At 47.5% G+C, this 18,113-nt stretch overlaps 1 protein-coding gene across 2 annotated transcripts in view; it reads right to left on the bottom strand.

Annotated features, from left to right (window-relative positions):
• The window catches only part of VILL (villin like), a 156,912-nt gene that overhangs the window by 50,681 nt on the left and 88,118 nt on the right, over positions 1–18,113 (bottom strand). For both annotated transcript variants that reach the window (XM_073677775.1, XM_073677773.1), the window contains exon 3: positions 11,719–11,793. In XM_073677775.1, the coding sequence (XP_073533876.1) occupies positions 11,719–11,793 (75 nt within the window). The remainder of the gene's footprint in view (positions 1–11,718; positions 11,794–18,113) is intronic.

Genomic DNA, 18,113 nt, shown 5'->3' on the forward strand with positions numbered 1-18,113 from the left:
AGCTACCGGCAGTGTAGGGCTCCCAGGGGTATCCAGGCTGCTGAGTATAGGCCCACTGCAGGGGGAGGAACAGGCCATGGGAGGTGGGGGTGTCCCAAGAGAGGAGCCGCCAGGTAAGACCCCAGGGCAGGAGTTCCCCACATCCGAGATGTCCAAAGGCCTAGGAAGCCTGCCTGATCGGGCGGCTTGGTCAGAAACAGAGGGGAAGCAGGCACTACCCACGGTCACAGCGGTCATAGCCGCTGTCACCAGGAGTGGGAGCGCCGGAGCCCAAGGAGCCTTGCAGAGGTCCGACGGCTTCCCCACTTCTGACCAAGTGTCTGCCGGGTCAGACAGCGGCCAGGTGACATGCCCGGAGGGGCTGACAGAGGATGTGGCAGTTTCGTCGATTCTGGCCACATCAAGTCAGGAATTTCAGGCTGCGTTGGAAGCAGACGACAGCCTGAAAGCTCTCAAGGAACAGGCGGCACAGCCTCCCATGGAGTCAGACTGCGAGCGGGTGGTCTGGGACCAGGGACGGCTGTACCGGGTAACGGTCCAGCAGGGTTCACCGGAGGCGTGGCCCAGGGACCGACAGTTAGTGGTACCCTATCCGTTCAGGGCGGAATTGTTGCGGATCGCACACGAGATTCCGATGGCCGGACACCTAGGGATCGCTAAAACCAAGGCCAGGATAGCTCAGCATTTCTACTGGCCTGGGATGGGAGCCGCGGTGGGTGCCTACTGCCGTTCGTGTGACACCTGTCAGAGGGTGGGGAAGGCGGGGCCGCGCCCCAAAGCCCCACTGGTAACTCTGCCAATCATCGAAGAGCCTTTCTCGAGGGTTGCTGTGGATCTTATTGGACCTCTGTCCACTCCCAGCCACTCCGGGAAATGCTTCATACTCACGGTAGTGGACTATGCCACCCGGTACCCGGAAGCGGTAGCTTTGTCGTCCATTCGGGCCGACAAGGTGGCTACCGCCTTACTGGAGATCTTCTCCAGAGTGGGTTTCCCCCAAGAAATGCTCACCGACCGAGGGACCCAGTTCATGTCGCGGCTGATGGAGTCCCTCTGTAAGCAAATGCAGGTGCAACATCTGGTGGCCAGCCCGTATCACCCACAGACTAATGGCCTGTGTGAGCGGTTCAATGGCACCTTAAAGCAGATGCTTAAGATGTTGGTCGACTCCCACGGGAGAGACTGGGAGCGTTACCTCCCACACCTCCTATTTGCTTACCGGGAGGTTCCGCAGGCCTCAACGGGGTTCTCCCCCTTTGAGCTCCTGTACGGGCGACGGGTACGGGGCCCCCTGGCTCTGGTGAAGGAAGCATGGGAAGGGGATTTGGCCACCCCCGAGGTGTCGGTCATCGAGTATGTCGTGCGCCACCGGGACAGGATGATGGCCTTGGCAAAGCTGGTGCAGGACAATATGGCCCAGGCCCAGGCCGACCAGAAGCGGTGGTACGACCAGAATGCTTGTGAGAGGACCTACCAGGTGGGTCAAAAGGTGTGGGTACTGGTCCCCGTACCACAGAACAAGCTTCAGGCAGCCTGGGAAGGTCCCTACTTCGTGCACCAGAAACTCAATGCCGTCACCTATCTGGTCACCCTGGATCACGCCCGTGGAAGGAGGAAGGCCTTCCACGTGAACATGATGAAGGCTCATCATGAGCGGGAAGCGACTGCCCACCCAGTGTGCAACCTTCCCGAGGAAGGAGAGGTAGAAACCCTCCTGGATCTGCTCACCCAAGCCAAGGCGGGTGGGTCCATCGAGGATGTGGGGGTTGGCCACCAGCTCACGGAGGACCAACGGTCCCAGCTGGGGACCACCCTGCACCCCTTCCGGGGGCTGTTCAGCAGCCTGCCCGGAAGGACTGAGATGGCTGTCCACGACGTGGACACTGGCGATCACCCGCCGATCCGGCGTTCAGCATATCGGGTCTCTTTCGAGGTGCAGGGAAACATGCGCCAAGAGATAGACGAGATGCTGAAGCTGGGGGTGATCCAGGCATCCAGCAGCGCGTGGGCCTCGCCTGTAGTCCTCGTACCAAAGAAGGACCGAACTACACGGTTCTGCGTGGACTACCGGGGGCTCAACGCTGTAACGGCCACCGATGCGTTCCCCATACCACGCATCGATGACCTGCTCGATCGGATGGCCGGGGCTAAGTACCTGACCATCATGGATCTGAGCCGGGGGTACTGGCAGATTCCTCTGACCCCCGCGGCAAGGGAACGCTCTGCCTTTATCACCCCTTTTGGACTGTACGAGTCCACAGTGATGCCATTCGGCATGAAGAATGCCCCTGCCACTTTTCAGCGGATGGTCAATACGCTGCTTGAGGGACTTGAAGGGTACGCGGCTGCGTACTTGGACGATATTGCAGTCTTCAGTCCCACTTGGGAGGATCACCTAGAGCACCTGCGGCAGGTGCTCGGTCGGATCCACCGGGCAGGCTTGACCATCAAGCCGGAAAAGTGCCAGCTGGGCATGAGTGAGGTCCTCTACCTGGGTCACCGGGTAGGCGGGGGGGTTCTGAAGCCAGAACCGGGGAAAGTGGATGCCATCGCATCCTGGCCCACTCCTAGGACCAAAAAGCAGGTGATGTCCTTCTTGGGGACCGCCGGGTACTATAGGAGGTTCGTCCCACACTATAGCACCCTGGCCAAGCCCCTGACGGACCTCACCAAGAAGAAGCTGCCCGTCGCAGTCGACTGGACAGTCGCCTGCGAGACAGCTTTCGGGGCACTCAAGGCCGCCCTAAGTAGCTCCCCTGTACTGCAAGCTGCCGACTTCGACCGGCCGTTTGTGGTACAGACCGACGCCAGTGACTTTGGCCTCGGTGCTGTGCTAAGTCAGGTCAACACGACAGGCCAGGAACATCCTGTCTTGTACCTGAGCAGGAAGCTACTGCCCCGGGAGGTGGCTTACTCCACGGTGGAAAAAGAATGCCTGGCAATTGTATGGGCCCTGCAGCGTCTGCAGCCCTACTTGTACGGGAGCCATTTCACCGTGGAGACGGACCACAACCCCCTCAGCTGGTTACACACGGTCTCTGGGTCGAATGGCAGGTTGCTACGCTGGAGCCTCGCTCTCCAGCAGTACCACTTCTCCATTCGCCACAGAAGAGGCCGTGACCCCGGTAACGCTGACGGGTTATCCCGGCAAGGGGAGGGTGCAGAAGGACGCACGGGGGAACACAGGAATGTGCTACCCCCTCGCGCCCTCGTATAGGGGGAGGTGTGATGAACCTGTAGCCGCCATCTTGGTAATGATAAATCATATCCAGGGATGGCCACACTTCAGCAGCCCCCACCCTTGGGACCTTCTGTTAAAACGTCAACTAGATAGTTTCCCCCCATCCAGGCTCCTGTAAGATAAGAAGCCTACTTAACACTTGAATGCTAGGAGCTTCAAAGACTTCGAGAGGAAACACAGCCAGCAGGGGGGGGTGCTTCGTCTATCTGTACCTGACCATTTGTCCCATAGGACTAGTTTCTTTGTCTGTCACAAGCATGGAGGCATAAGATATAGAAACATGAATAGTACACGCATGTTGCGTGGGATGGGCCAATAAAAAAATATCACGGCGTCCCGGAGCCATTGCGCACACAAGCCTCCGCGGTAGACGTTTGTACGTGCTCTGGAAGCCAAGATATAGCGCGGAGCCATTCCTGAGGACCGTATGGTATCATAATTGATATCAAAAGGTCGGTTACGGCGGCCCGAATCCATGGGAACCCCTGGGGGTATCATGAGACCATCCCAGAAGAAGTTATTGGGTTCCATAGAATTTGGGCTTCTGATCGAAGTTAGACCTGAGGGTGGAGACTGAGCCAGCTGACCTCACCAGCAGTGGGCGGGACGGGGCAGGTAAGATAGCAGGACAGACAAGAGACAAGTCAGTCTTGACCCAAGAGTGGGGTGCTGAACATCTGAGCACCAGCTGAGGCCACCAAGGGGAGGAGCAGTTTGACCATGCGGTGGTAGGCCTCAGCCTGTAACAAAGAACCGTGCCTGCGACCGCAGAATCCTCTCCCTGCGTCACAAGAAAATCAAGAAACCGGTAACTGATATGCTGTGGTGATTCTGTGTGTTGTATTCCATTGTTGTATAGTTTAGCCTGACCTTATACCTGTGTATATTTAGTTGTATATCGTGTATCTAGTGTATTATTATAATCAATTACCTCAAGTAATTGTGGGCCTGCCTTTTATTCTGCATAACGAACGCACGTCCGTGTGAGCTCGGCTCAAGCCAAAAACGCTACCCAGGGTTGGTTCCTGACCCGATATAGGCCCATTCACGGACTGGGCGTATATCTAAAATAGGGACTGGTGGCAGCATACCAACTGGGGATTGGGGAAGGCTGGTAGTGACGGTCGGAGGTTCAGATATATATATTCCTGGCGCGGCCAAGGAAGATATATATACCGCCCTCACTACAGAGGGCCCCGATACCCAGTAGGTTACAGGACAGTCTCCCTGGCGACCGCTTATCCTAGGTGCAGTTCCTTGACTGACCTGAGGCTAAGAGGGCGCTAGCGAGTTGTGCTGTGTAGTGACGTTACGGTTTAGTGACGTTGAAGGGATAACACACTACCGTGTTCCCTGCGCTGGTTGCAGCTTCCTGGCACTACTTTCTCTAGGTGCAGTACCTTGACTGACCTGAGAGGTAAGGGGGCGCCAGAGAGCTGCACCCACCGGCCGGCTTTCATCACAGTCAGATTGGACCGTTTCTGTGCCGTTGGCTGTCCAGTAGCTAGCTTATCAGGAGTGGGTTGATTCTTTCAGAGTTCCTCTTTCTGACTCTTCTACACATATTGGCACTAGTGTGACAATTTCTAGTGCTCACTAATAATACTGTAAAAGTGCATCAGTAATTGTGAGCCAAGTGAATTATTAAAGGGTTTTTCCCAAAAGATGGGTGATAACTTGCTGATTGCTGGGGATCTGACTGCTGGGATCCCAAGACTGCAAAAATGGGCTCTGAAATACCCCATTTGTCATGGCACTGTAGTAGGATATCCAGTGGCTAGAGGTTCCTTCTCTATTCCTCAAGCTAGGGGGCGCGCAAGTCTCTCCCTGTCCACCAGATTACTTCTGATGGTGAAGATGCCGAGGCCACGTGTTTTGCTGTGCTTCTATTTCAACCCTTATCTGTCCCCTCCACCACCCAGGGAAGTGGTGAGTAGAAGTGTATAAGAATACACCAACCTGACAAACAAGGGAAGACAGACAGGGTTAAATTAAAATACCAATCATACAAAAATGCAGTAACAAACAACTGAGTGGAACACTGGGGAGAAACCGAATAGAAGAGGATGAGTATGTGCACAGGCACAAACATCAAGCAACAGTCTTCTGATCAACTCTCTAAATGCCACCTCCAACAACAAGCACCTCCAACTCCAGAACCAGGCAGTATGAACTAGCACTGGCGATCCCTGAGAGAAAATATAGCCAAGGGGAAAGGCCAACACTGAACAGCTGAGACCATCAAAGAAGGAATGCCCCAGGAGCTATCAACTGAATAGATTAACCCCTGCACTGCTAGCAGAAACCTGCACTGTTTTATATGATGGTGAAGTGCTTCTAATCAGTGCAGGAGTACATGAAATCAGACACCACGGTCTTCTGGCCCCTCTCTGTCATGGTAAGTCCATGACACAGAATGTAGTGGTCGACCAGGCAGGTGTAGGCAGGTAAGCTGCTGTTGTGGCACCCCAGGAGTCCGGTTGCTACCGTGGCATAGCCTCCCTCACAAAGGGGTGATGCCATGCCTGGAAGCAAGCAGGTGTCCCCTAATCAGGTTTTGCTAGCATGCAACACTTTCCTGGCTCCAGACCAGCAAGGGGAGCTCCTCCCCTTAGCAACTGGATCTGGAGGCGGGGTTAGTTAATGTGAGGTGAGCAGAGAGGAGTTGAAGTCAGGACGTCGACGAGGAAAGACCCAGGGAGTGGAGCTGCACGGCAGTTCACCCCAGAGGAGAGAAGCGCAGAAGAACCGGACACTGGAGTCCGAGGTTGTGGGGCACCGAAAGCCCAGCAGCAGAAACCGGAGGGCAGGAGACTGCAGGTCTCCTGGCCCCATCAGACGCCCGGAGGCTCACCAGCACATAGGGCCCAGCACCGCCACGTGGGAGCGACACTCCAGGAAGGCCCGAGCTGCCTGCCATACGGGTGAGCACAAAGACGTTTTACTCAGGGACAAGGGCCGCAGCATAGCTATACGTAGCAGGGCCAAAGAGGTAGCGCAAAGAGAAGGCCTACAACTCCACCTGGCTAGGTGGATCCCCCAACTTGCTTCCAGGCCGCCCGAACCTCTACTACCAGCTAGCACCCGTGCCCCGGTCTGCCTAACCACCACAAGTAAAGATAAGAGGAAACCGCCATTAAGTTGTGGACTGATTATTAACTGCGCCATCCTCTGCACTACACCGCACAGCAACATCTATAAAATCACTACTTCCTGCCCTGGAGCTGAGCTCTGCCTGTGGAGAGCTGAACCAACTCAGCTGCACTAACAACGGCTCCAGAGGCTTTGCACCGCAGCGGCGGCTTCCTTTAGTCGCATACCACAGGTGGCGTCACGAACTCTATACAAGAACTATAAATCCCCTGTAAGTATCCCCTTTTATTGGCCGCCCTGGGTCACGGACCGGGTCACTGCTGTGGCACCCCTGGGGGTTCGATCGCCACAGGGATACTGCACCTCTTTAATGGGGTGTGGTATCTCTCCTTCGAGGTAAGGATGGTGCAACTGTCAGGACCCCACCTTCGCACCCAACACTACACTTCTCCCACCTGTAGGGGGGGCTAATAGGCACCAGTGTGCTGCCCCAGCCGGGATAAGTGGAGATGGGGGAACCAAAAGATAGGGGGAACCATGTAGTGGGTGAGGGTGGAGGATGCACATTTAGGTTACACTTAATAATTCATATTTAATAAACAGCCATCTTGGGCTTATGGTCTTTTGATTGTGATCTTCATCACTGAACGTGGCTTTCTGTGTGAACCTACAGTTGATGGGGACACGGTCCTCGTACTCTGGCCTTGAGTCGAGGGGCGGGCAAGAGTTAACGGTTGTCTCTACCCGGTCAAGGTCCTTACCCAAGAAGGCCTGGAGCAGAGGAGTCCAGCTCCACCGCAAAAGGATCCTAGGGGGATTCCGACGGAGCGGTATACGCCACCTGTCCTCGCTATTCTGGCCTAGTCAGAGGAATTCCTGCTGCAAAAGGAGTACCGGCCCCCGATATCTGACTTTGCTACTCTATGTCTCAGTCGGAGAAGCCCGGAGGCTCAGTGGATCCCACCGGGTAACGGAGCGGAGTCGCCACCCGTACCCTTGTTCTGTGCATAGTCCAGAGGGAGACCCAGCCTTTCTACACACACGGATAGGAGAGGACTTAGTATGAAGTCTAGGAACACTTTGGTGCTGGGTCCTGACTAAAGCGCCTGAATTACTCGGAGGTTGTTTGACCCCCGGTCCTGGTGGCCGCAGAGCCCCGTGAGGAGCAGGGAGAAGCCTTGCAGCTGCATGCCCCACCGTGAGTAAAAACCCTGGAAGTCTACCCCTATGGCCTCCGGTCTCTTCATTTCTGCACCGCACCGCACAGCACCGGAACTCCTCCACTACAACTACCTCCATCCGCTTCTCTGCCCTGAGGCCCTGCTCTGCCTGTGGGGAGTAGCACCATCTCCTGCTGCCACTACATCCCGCCTCAGAGGACTGCCGCAGCGCTGGTGGCCATCACCAGACACCACAGGTGGCGTAGTCAATACCACCACTCGATGAACACTAACCCTGTAAGCCCTTTACACCCTTTTAAATGTGACGGCCCTGGGCACTGAACGGGTCCAGGCCACGGCTACAACCCACCAACATCTGACCCGGCTCCGAGTACCCCCATCTCCCAGGGCAGGGCTGCGAGAGTCACACTGCCACTGTGACATCTCCCCTAGCACCAACTGGCCCGGCACCGAGTACCCCACGGCCTAGGGGCCGCGTCACTGTGACTTCACAAATGTCTTAATTGGTCAGTCAAGCTGATTAGACATCAGAGTGGTGTTTCCATCAAGTACTCTGGAATGACGCCATAACATGGATTCAGTTAGGTTAGCTTCTGTGATATCACCAGTTAGCTGTAGTGACATCACTTCATGTGTTAGTCATTTTGAGGGAACCTGTCAGAAACGTTTACCATCCCCCCCATACCCAGCCAAATCATTAATATGATTGTGTAGCGCTTTAAAAGAGAAGCCAGTCGATCCCTTTATGACTCCAAGGTGCTGCTCCAGTAGTTGGAAATTCCATTTTGAAGTTGTGTTTGGAAGTACATTGGGTTGTGATTAGTGTTGAGCGAGTGAGTTTCATTAACCCTTTCGGCGAGCACGCTCGGGTGCTCACCGAGTATTTTGGCATGCTCGGCATTTCTTTTACTGTCGCCACGGCAGCAAGTGTTACGGCTGTTAGACAGCTGTGACACATGCAGAGATTGACTGTTGAACAGTCAATCTTTGCATGTGTCACAGCTGTCCAACAGCCATGACACTTGCAGCCGCGGCGACAGTAAAAAGTAATGCCGAGCATGCCAAAATACTCGGTGAGCACCTGAGCGTGCTCGCCGAAAGGGTTAATGAAACCTACTCACTCAACACTAGTTGTGATGATTGATGATGTGCTTCTAGCTTCTCATGCTATATTTCCTACCTTGAAACATTCTCCCAAGGTTGATTTAGAGATTGTTTGCTCCAGTACATGGTTACTGACCTGTCAGTCAGCCAGGGGAGGGTGCTGCTAGGTAGGCAATACAGTGTGAGGCTGAGAAGCTCAAAATGCATCGTCACGCCCCAATGAACTTCCAGACACAATTTCAAAATGTGATTTCTTGCTGCTAGAGTGGCACTTTAGGGTAATAAAGGGATCAACTGGCTTATCTTTTAAAGGTCTACCCAGTCATATTAATGATTTGAGGGGATAAACATTTCTGACAGTTCCCCTTTAAGCAACTGTGACATTACAAGTTACTTTTAATCAGGTAATCATTACTACTGCGATATCACAACTGTGTTTCCATTAAAGGGAAACTGTCAGCAGGGTTTTGCTATGTAATCTGAGGACAGCATAATCTAGGGGCTGAGACACAGATTTCAGAGATGTGTCACTTATTAGGCTGTGTGCTGTTGTTTCCATACAATTAATGTTTTATCACGAGGAGATAATCACTGCGCTGAGTAGCTCTCTTGTGCCTAGTGGTCTGACCACGCCCCCTCCTGTGATGAGCAGCTCACTGTCAATAGACAATGTACATAGAGAGCCTGATGTGGGCGGGGGAAGCTTTCTGAGCTCTGCTGCATTGCTACATCTAAAAACTCTGATTGTGTCACACCTGCTGCACCCAGTAAACTAAGTGATACATCGCTGGAATCAGGGTCTCTTTTCCTACATTATGCTGCTCTCAGATGAGGTAGCTAACAAAAAGTTAGTGACAGAGTGCCTTTGAGTAAATCTCTGTAACACTACAATATTTTTCAGGCAAATTGCTTTGATATCACATGAATATTTCAGGCAAGCAGCTGTTAGTTATAAGTGCAGGGGTCCATATACTGCGCTGGCACTGCGGCCTCCCATTGTGTTCTTTCCTGGGACCCTGTGTTTTTTTTACATGGCATGAGGAATATTCTATATATTTTATGTTATTTCTGTGACAGGTGTTTTTCATGTGAGAATATAACAAAAGAGCACCACAATGTTTGCTAATGCTGCGCGTTTTGCTCTGTGCAGGGTTTGTTTAAGGCATGGCAGGATTCAGCTTAATTCTGTCAGTATCCTTTTTCACCATAAGCAAACACGCACATTCTGTCCTTCCCTTCACCCTTATTATAATACCATTGGTAAGAGATTCCTTATAAAGGTCTGATGAACAAGGAGCCTGATTTTTTTTTCAAGTTTTATATAGATAAGCTATAAAGGAGTCCAATGAACAGAGAAAAAAGAGGTTTCATTTTCTTTTTCAGAAACAGCGCCTCTCTTGTTTATGGTGTGTTTGTGGTATTGCACCATTCAAGTAAATAGGGCTGATCTGCAATGTCAGACACAGTCCATGGACAAGTCTTAGTACAAGAAGAAACAGTATATGAAATCTTCATTTACTGTCACAGATATTCACAAATAGCTGGAACCTTGAACCATCACATTTTACAACCAATTGGTAAGATTAACTATCTAACTTTAAGACAGTGTAAACTTAGACTAGACTCCGATTTATCACAATGGTTCTTGCTGTATGATGAATTTAGTGCTCGTAGATTTTCTAGCCTAACTTTACATGACCTATTAATTGGTAATTGTGCCAAAATGTTGCTGCTTATCAGGTCGCACCCCTTTCTTGTGAAACGACACCTCTCCTCTACAAAGCCACACCCCGTTGTTCAGTAAGCCACAGAAAGTCTCTACATACATAGTAAATGTGATGGAAATCCATTGCAACCTTAGAGATTACTAAGGCAATTCACTTAATACAGGACAAATTCCTACATAACTTAAAGGTGTTGTCTGATCTTATGCTACAAAATTGCGTGTGACCGCAAGTATGTGATCAGCACACATGCGGTCACATGCCGACTAAATGTGCACGGCTTCGCTCAATACAAGTGTATTAAGTGAGGCCGGACGTGTCGGTTCGGAATATGGCCGGAAGTATGCAAATCGCATACTTTCGGTCACATGACCACTCGCTCCCGATTCCGGCACTGGAGAATCCTGACAGCGTGCGCACTGCATGATGGGAGGATTCTCAAGTCTGCAATGACATAGAGTGACTGCAGACTTGTAGGTTTAGACCGGACAACCCCTTTAAAAAGGACCTATCACCAGGTCAAACGTGCCCAGTGTACATACATTTCCAGATATATGGGCCATTTTATTTATTGATGATTTTTATGGTCTTTACCAAGTGGGCGTGGTTCAGAATAAGTGCAAAACCTGAGAGCTTTTTACGTGATGACAGCTCCTCTTTAAAGGGTTTTCCACCACTGGACAACCCCTGATTAATTAATTCAAGGCCACATAGAAAGTAAAAACAATGGATACTTTCCTCCCACAGTGGCACTGTTCTGCTGCTGTTCCCAATGCTATACTGTTGTGTCACATGAGCACTGCAGCCAATCAATTGCCATTGACCAGCTGCAGCCTATACCTATTTTGCATCAGGTATCCGCTTTGATGGAATATTAATGAACTGCAGCTTATTAACGTCTGCTGCAGTCACATGACCCACTGGGTACATCGCTGGAATTTTTGGGGAGGCCCTGAATTGATTGAGTAGTGGACAACCCCTTTAAGCATTGCAACTCAAATGTAGGAACCCTTCTCGCATTCAGGGAGTTGCCATCGTTATCTGTGAGGTTACAATGGCAGCAAAGGCCTCCGGCTGTCACATGGGGCAGAGGAGCATGCTGGGAGCTCGCTGCTATGGGTGTTGTATTGCGGTACTTCATGCGCCTTGGAATAGTACGGCAGCTGTGTGGGTCTGGGAGTTTCCATGTGTAAATCCCACGCATGGTACAACACCTGCCTTCTGCACACACAGCCTGGAGGTGTCGGCTGAATGGACGCTCCCTGTGTGTTTTCATCAGTCTTTCCCCTTCAGTAAGGCTGTGATGTGACGTGAAGCCCTGCACATATGCACAATGCATGTAACGCTCCCCTGAAATATTACTCTGTATACTTACAAATAGAATGATGTAGCAGTCGCCTTCAAAGAAGCTCCCATAGGCCTTTTCAGGAAGCGGAACCATTTGCATTTTCTGACGAAAAAAAAAAAAGAAATGATAAATGACATGCAATACGATTTCTGAACAAATGCTACAGACAATAGAAAACTGGTGGCCATTACTTGAACACTGTGGGGCAGATGAACATTGAACTTGAACAAAACGATCGCTGATTTGATTGTTCTGTGTGCATAGAATATAATCTTATCAGCAGCACATCACTTGCTTACACATAATGATGTGCTGCCGAGAACTATGATCTTTCTGCTGGAATAAAAACTATCACCCCTCAATGAACAAGCATTTTGCTCATTTATTAGATGACTGTCATCCTTTTTATAAGGCCCGATAGTCAGGAGCGAGCGTTCCTATAAATGCTGCTTCGCCCAATTAGCTTGTTTAAATGGGCCATTAGACTACACAATCTCAAAATGGGCAGAATTTATCAAAATCAGGGGCGTAACAACCGTGTTCGCTGGGCTCGTGCGGGTGAGGGGCCTGCTGTCTCCAGCAGAAACTTCACCTGGATGTTTGTCTTCAGACACACATCCAGTTGAAGTGTGTTGAGGCGCAGAGACCAATTGGGTCCGTGTGCGGCAATACAAGCTGCCTGCCAATCAGAGGCCAGCAGCTGATGTCAGCATGTACATGACTGGGGGGCGCATGGCAGTGACATAATGCGCTCCCGTCGCTTGCACGCTGAAGTCAGCTGCCCGCTTCACAAGAGGGCGCCACACGGCAGGGGAGCGGATTGAAGGTGAGTATAAGTATTTATTTAATTTTTTTAAATCAATGAGTACACAGTGGCCATAATACTACATGGGTGACTATGTGCTGTGCATTATACTTTGTGTATGAATATGGGCTATGCATTATGCTACATGGATGATGACTATGGGATGTGCATTATGCGTTATGGAGGACTATGGGCTGTGCATTATGCTTTATGGAGGACTATGGGCTGTGCATTATGCTTTATGGAGGACTATGGGCTGTGCATTATGCTTTATGGAGGACTATGGGCTGTGCATTATGCTTTATGGAGGACTATGGACTGTGCACTATACTTTATGGAGGACTATGGGCTGTGCATTATACTTTATGGATGACTATGGGCTGTGCATTTTACTTTATGGATGACTATAGGCTATGCATTATACTATATAGAGGAAATGGGCTGTGTATTATATTATATGGAGAACTATGGGCAATGCATTATTCTATATGGAGGACTATGGGCTGTGCATTATACTACATGGATGATAACTATGGGCTGTGCATTATGCTTTATAGATGACTATGGGCAGTGCATTATACTTTATGTATGAATATGGGCTATGCATTATGCTGCATGGATGATGACTATGGGCTGTGCATTATGCTTTATGGAGGACTATGGACTGTGCACTATACTTTATGGAGGACTATGGGCTGTGCATTATACTTTATGGATGACTATGGGCTGTGCATTTTACTTTATGGATGACTATAGGCTATGCATTATACTATATAGAGGATATGGGCTGTGTATTATATTATATGGAGAACTATGGGCAATGCATTATTCTATATGGAGGACTATGGGCTGTGCATTATAGTACATGGATGATAACTATGGGCTGTGCATTATGCTTTATGGATGACTATGGGCTGTGCATTATACTTTATGTATGAATATGGGCTATGCATTATGCTGCATGGATGATGACTATGGGCTGTGCATTATGCTTTATGAAGGACTATGGGCTGTGCACTATAATTTATGGATGACTATGAGCTGTGCATTATACTTTATGGATGACAATGGGCTCTGCATTATACTTTATGGATGACTATGGGCTGTGCATTATACTTTATGGATGACTATGGGCTGTGCATTATACTTTATGGATGACTATGGGCTGTGCATTATACTTTATGGATGACTATAGGCTATGCATTATACTATATAGAGGATATGGGCTGTCTATTATACTATATGGAGAACTATGGGCAATGCATTATTTTATATGGAGGACTATGGGCTGTGCATTATACTATATAGAGGATATGGGCTGTGTATTATACTATAAGGAGAACTATGGGCAATGCATTATTCTATATGGATGGGCTATGTATTATACTAATATGGAGGATATGGGCTGTGCATTATACTATATGGAGAACTATGGGCAATGCATTATTCTATATGGAGGACTATGGGCTGTGCATTATAATACATGGATGATAACTATGGGCTGTGCATTATGCTTTATGGATGACTATAGACTGTGTATTATACTTTATGCATGAATATGGCCTATGCATTATGCTGCATGGATGATGACTATGGGCTGTGCATTATGCTTTATGGAGGACTATGGGCTGTACATTATACTTTATGGATAACTATGGACTGTGCATTATACTTTATGGATGACTATGGACTGTGCATTATACCTTATGGATGACTATAGGCTGTGCATTATACTATACAGAGGATATGGGCTGTGTATTATACTATATGGAGAAGTATGGGCAATGCATTATTCTATATGTATGGGCTGTGTATTATACTAATATGGAGGATATGGGCTGTACATTATACTATATGGAGAGCTATGGGCAATGCATTATTCTATATGGAGGACTAAGGGCTGTGCATTATACTACATGGATGATAACTATGGACTCTGCATTATGCTTTATGGATGACTATGGGCTGTGCATTATACTTTATGCATGAATATGGCCTATGCATTATGCTGCATGGATGATGACTATGGGCTGTGCATTATGCTTTATGGAGGACTATGGACTGTCCATTATACTTTATGGATAACTATGGACTGTGCATTATACTTTATGGATGACTATGGACTGTGCATTATACTTTATGGATGACTATAGGCTGTGCATTATACTATATAGAGGATATGGGCTGTGTATTATACTATAAGGAGAACTATGGGCAATGCATTATTCTATATGTATGGGCTGTGTATTATACTAATATGGAGGATATGGGCTGTACATTACACTATATGGAGAGCTATGGGCAATGCATAATTCTATATGGAGGACTATGGGCTGTGCATTATACTACATGGATGATGACTATGGGCTGTGCATTATGCTTTATGGATGACTATGGGCTGTGCATTATACTATATGGAGAACTATGGGCAGTGCATTATACTATATGGAGGACTATGGGCAGTGCATTATACTATAATGAGAACTATGGGCAATGCATTATACTATATAGAGAACTATGGGTTGTGCATTATACTATATGGAGGACTATGGGCTGTGCATTATACTATATGGAGGACTATGGGCTGTGCATTTTACTTTATGGATGACTATAGGCTATGCATTATACTATATAGAGGATATGGGCTGTGTATTATATTATATGGAGAACTATGGGCAATGCATTATTCTATATGGAGGACTATGGGCTGTGCATTATAGTACATGGATGATAACTATGGGCTGTGCATTATGCTTTATGGATGACTATGGGCTGTGCATTATACTTTATGTATGAATATGGGCTATGCATTATGCTGCATGGATGATGACTATGGGCTGTGCATTATGCTTTATGAAGGACTATGGGCTGTGCACTATAATTTATGGATGACTATGAGCTGTGCATTATACTTTATGGATGACAATGGGCTCTTCATTATACTTTATGGATGACTATGGGCTGTGCATTATACTTTATGGATGACTATGGGCTGTGCATTATACTTTATGGATGACTATGGGCTGTGCATTATACTTTATGGATGACTATAGGCTATGCATTATACTATATAGAGGATATGGGCTGTCTATTATACTATATGGAGAACTATGGGCAATGCATTATTTTATATGGAGGACTATGGGCTGTGCATTATACTATATAGAGGATATGGGCTGTGTATTATACTATAAGGAGAACTATGGGCAATGCATTATTCTATATGGATGGGCTATGTATTATACTAATATGGAGGATATGGGCTGTGCATTATACTATATGGAGAACTATGGGCAATGCATTATTCTATATGGAGGACTATGGGCTGTGCATTATAATACATGGATGATAACTATGGGCTGTGCATTATGCTTTATGGATGACTATAGACTGTGTATTATACTTTATGCATGAATATGGCCTATGCATTATGCTGCATGGATGATGACTATGGGCTGTGCATTATGCTTTATGGAGGACTATGGGCTGTACATTATACTTTATGGATAACTATGGACTGTGCATTATACTTTATGGATGACTATGGACTGTGCATTATACCTTATGGATGACTATAGGCTGTGCATTATACTATACAGAGGATATGGGCTGTGTATTATACTATATGGAGAAGTATGGGCAATGCATTATTCTATATGTATGGGCTGTGTATTATACTAATATGGAGGATATGGGCTGTACATTATACTATATGGAGAGCTATGGGCAATGCATTATTCTATATGGAGGACTAAGGGCTGTGCATTATACTACATGGATGATAACTATGGACTCTGCATTATGCTTTATGGATGACTATGGGCTGTGCATTATACTTTATGCATGAATATGGCCTATGCATTATGCTGCATGGATGATGACTATGGGCTGTGCATTATGCTTTATGGAGGACTATGGACTGTCCATTATACTTTATGGATAACTATGGACTGTGCATTATACTTTATGGATGACTATGGACTGTGCATTATACTTTATGGATGACTATAGGCTGTGCATTATACTATATAGAGGATATGGGCTGTGTATTATACTATAAGGAGAACTATGGGCAATGCATTATTCTATATGTATGGGCTGTGTATTATACTAATATGGAGGATATGGGCTGTACATTATACTATATGGAGAGCTATGGGCAATGCATAATTCTATATGGAGGACTATGGGCTGTGCATTATACTACATGGATGATGACTATGGGCTGTGCATTATGCTTTATGGATGACTATGGGCTGTGCATTATACTATATGGAGAACTATGGGCAGTGCATTATACTATATGGAGGACTATGGGCAGTGCATTATACTATAATGAGAACTATGGGCAATGCATTATACTATATAGAGAACTATGGGTTGTGCATTATACTATATGGAGGACTATGGGCTGTGCATTATACTATATGGAGGACTATGGGCTGTGCGTTATACTATATGGAGGACTATGGGCTGTGCATTATACTATATGGAGAACTATGGGCAATGCATTATTCTATATGAAGGACTATGGGCTGTGTATTATACTAATATGGAGGTGAATTATACTATATAGAGGACTATGGGGAGTGCATTATACAATAGGGAGGACAATGGGGAGTGCTTTATACTTCTGCTATGGGGAATATATATATTCAGGAATCAGGATGGAAGGGGGGAGCCCGGTCCATATCTTGCACCGGGGCCTATCAGACTCTAGTTACGCCACTGATCACTGTGGCTCCTTCTGGATGATAAGTCTGGTGCATCTTCAGATACATTTGTCTAAATTTACCCAACATGACACAAGCCACATCCAATTCTCTACAGACCACGCACACCTGGCAAACAAAGCAGTGTAAGTATCAAAAACAAGTGGATGAATAAACCATTCCCTTCTGTCAAAAAAGCACAAAGTTTGGTGCAAAATTTGTCTAGGCCCCACACAAGTGAGTGTAACTAAACACATCACAACATATTTACTATAAGGTACTGTATGTGAGAACCACTTTTAACCATTTGTCATCCATATGCAGTCCATTTTTCTACAGCAGCAGCTATTAATCATTTACAGGAACATTTACAGTTTCCTATGTGATAGAATTGCAATGTATGTGTAAAAATCAGATGCTATACTTTGGCTCCGTGTGGCATAAGATTTTTTTTATGCCCTCATAGACTTTAATGGGTAAGTCTCATCCGACACAAGGAAGAAAATAGCGCATACTGTGATTTTTTTTTTTCCACTTGCAAATTTGGTCAGTGAGAAAAAAAAAATCGCTCACCTGCACTGACCTAGTGAATAACATTGGTCCAAGTGCTGTCCGTTTTTTTCTCGAACAGCACTCAGACCACAAATACGGTCGGTTGAACAAACCCTTACAGAAACAGCGTAACACAGCGAGAAAAGGTGTTTCCGCCACTCAGGAGTTACCCCAACACTGTGGGTCACTCTTACACAATTCTATGGGAGTTACACAAAGAATGTAACGCCGCTGTCACCGGCTGTTTTTGTAATCCTGACCGCCTCCTAAAAGCAGATAATTTATCTCTGGCAAGACAGGTGGCAATGACCCTTTAAATGTCTAATTTTTCCTTAGTAAAGAATGATTCTTGT

The sequence above is a fragment of the Phyllobates terribilis genome, unplaced genomic scaffold (assembly GCF_046119375.1).
Source record: "Phyllobates terribilis strain yellow unplaced genomic scaffold, ASM4611937v1 Scaffold_4__5_contigs__length_816908805, whole genome shotgun sequence".
NCBI classification, from domain to species: Eukaryota; Metazoa; Chordata; class Amphibia; order Anura; family Dendrobatidae; genus Phyllobates; species Phyllobates terribilis.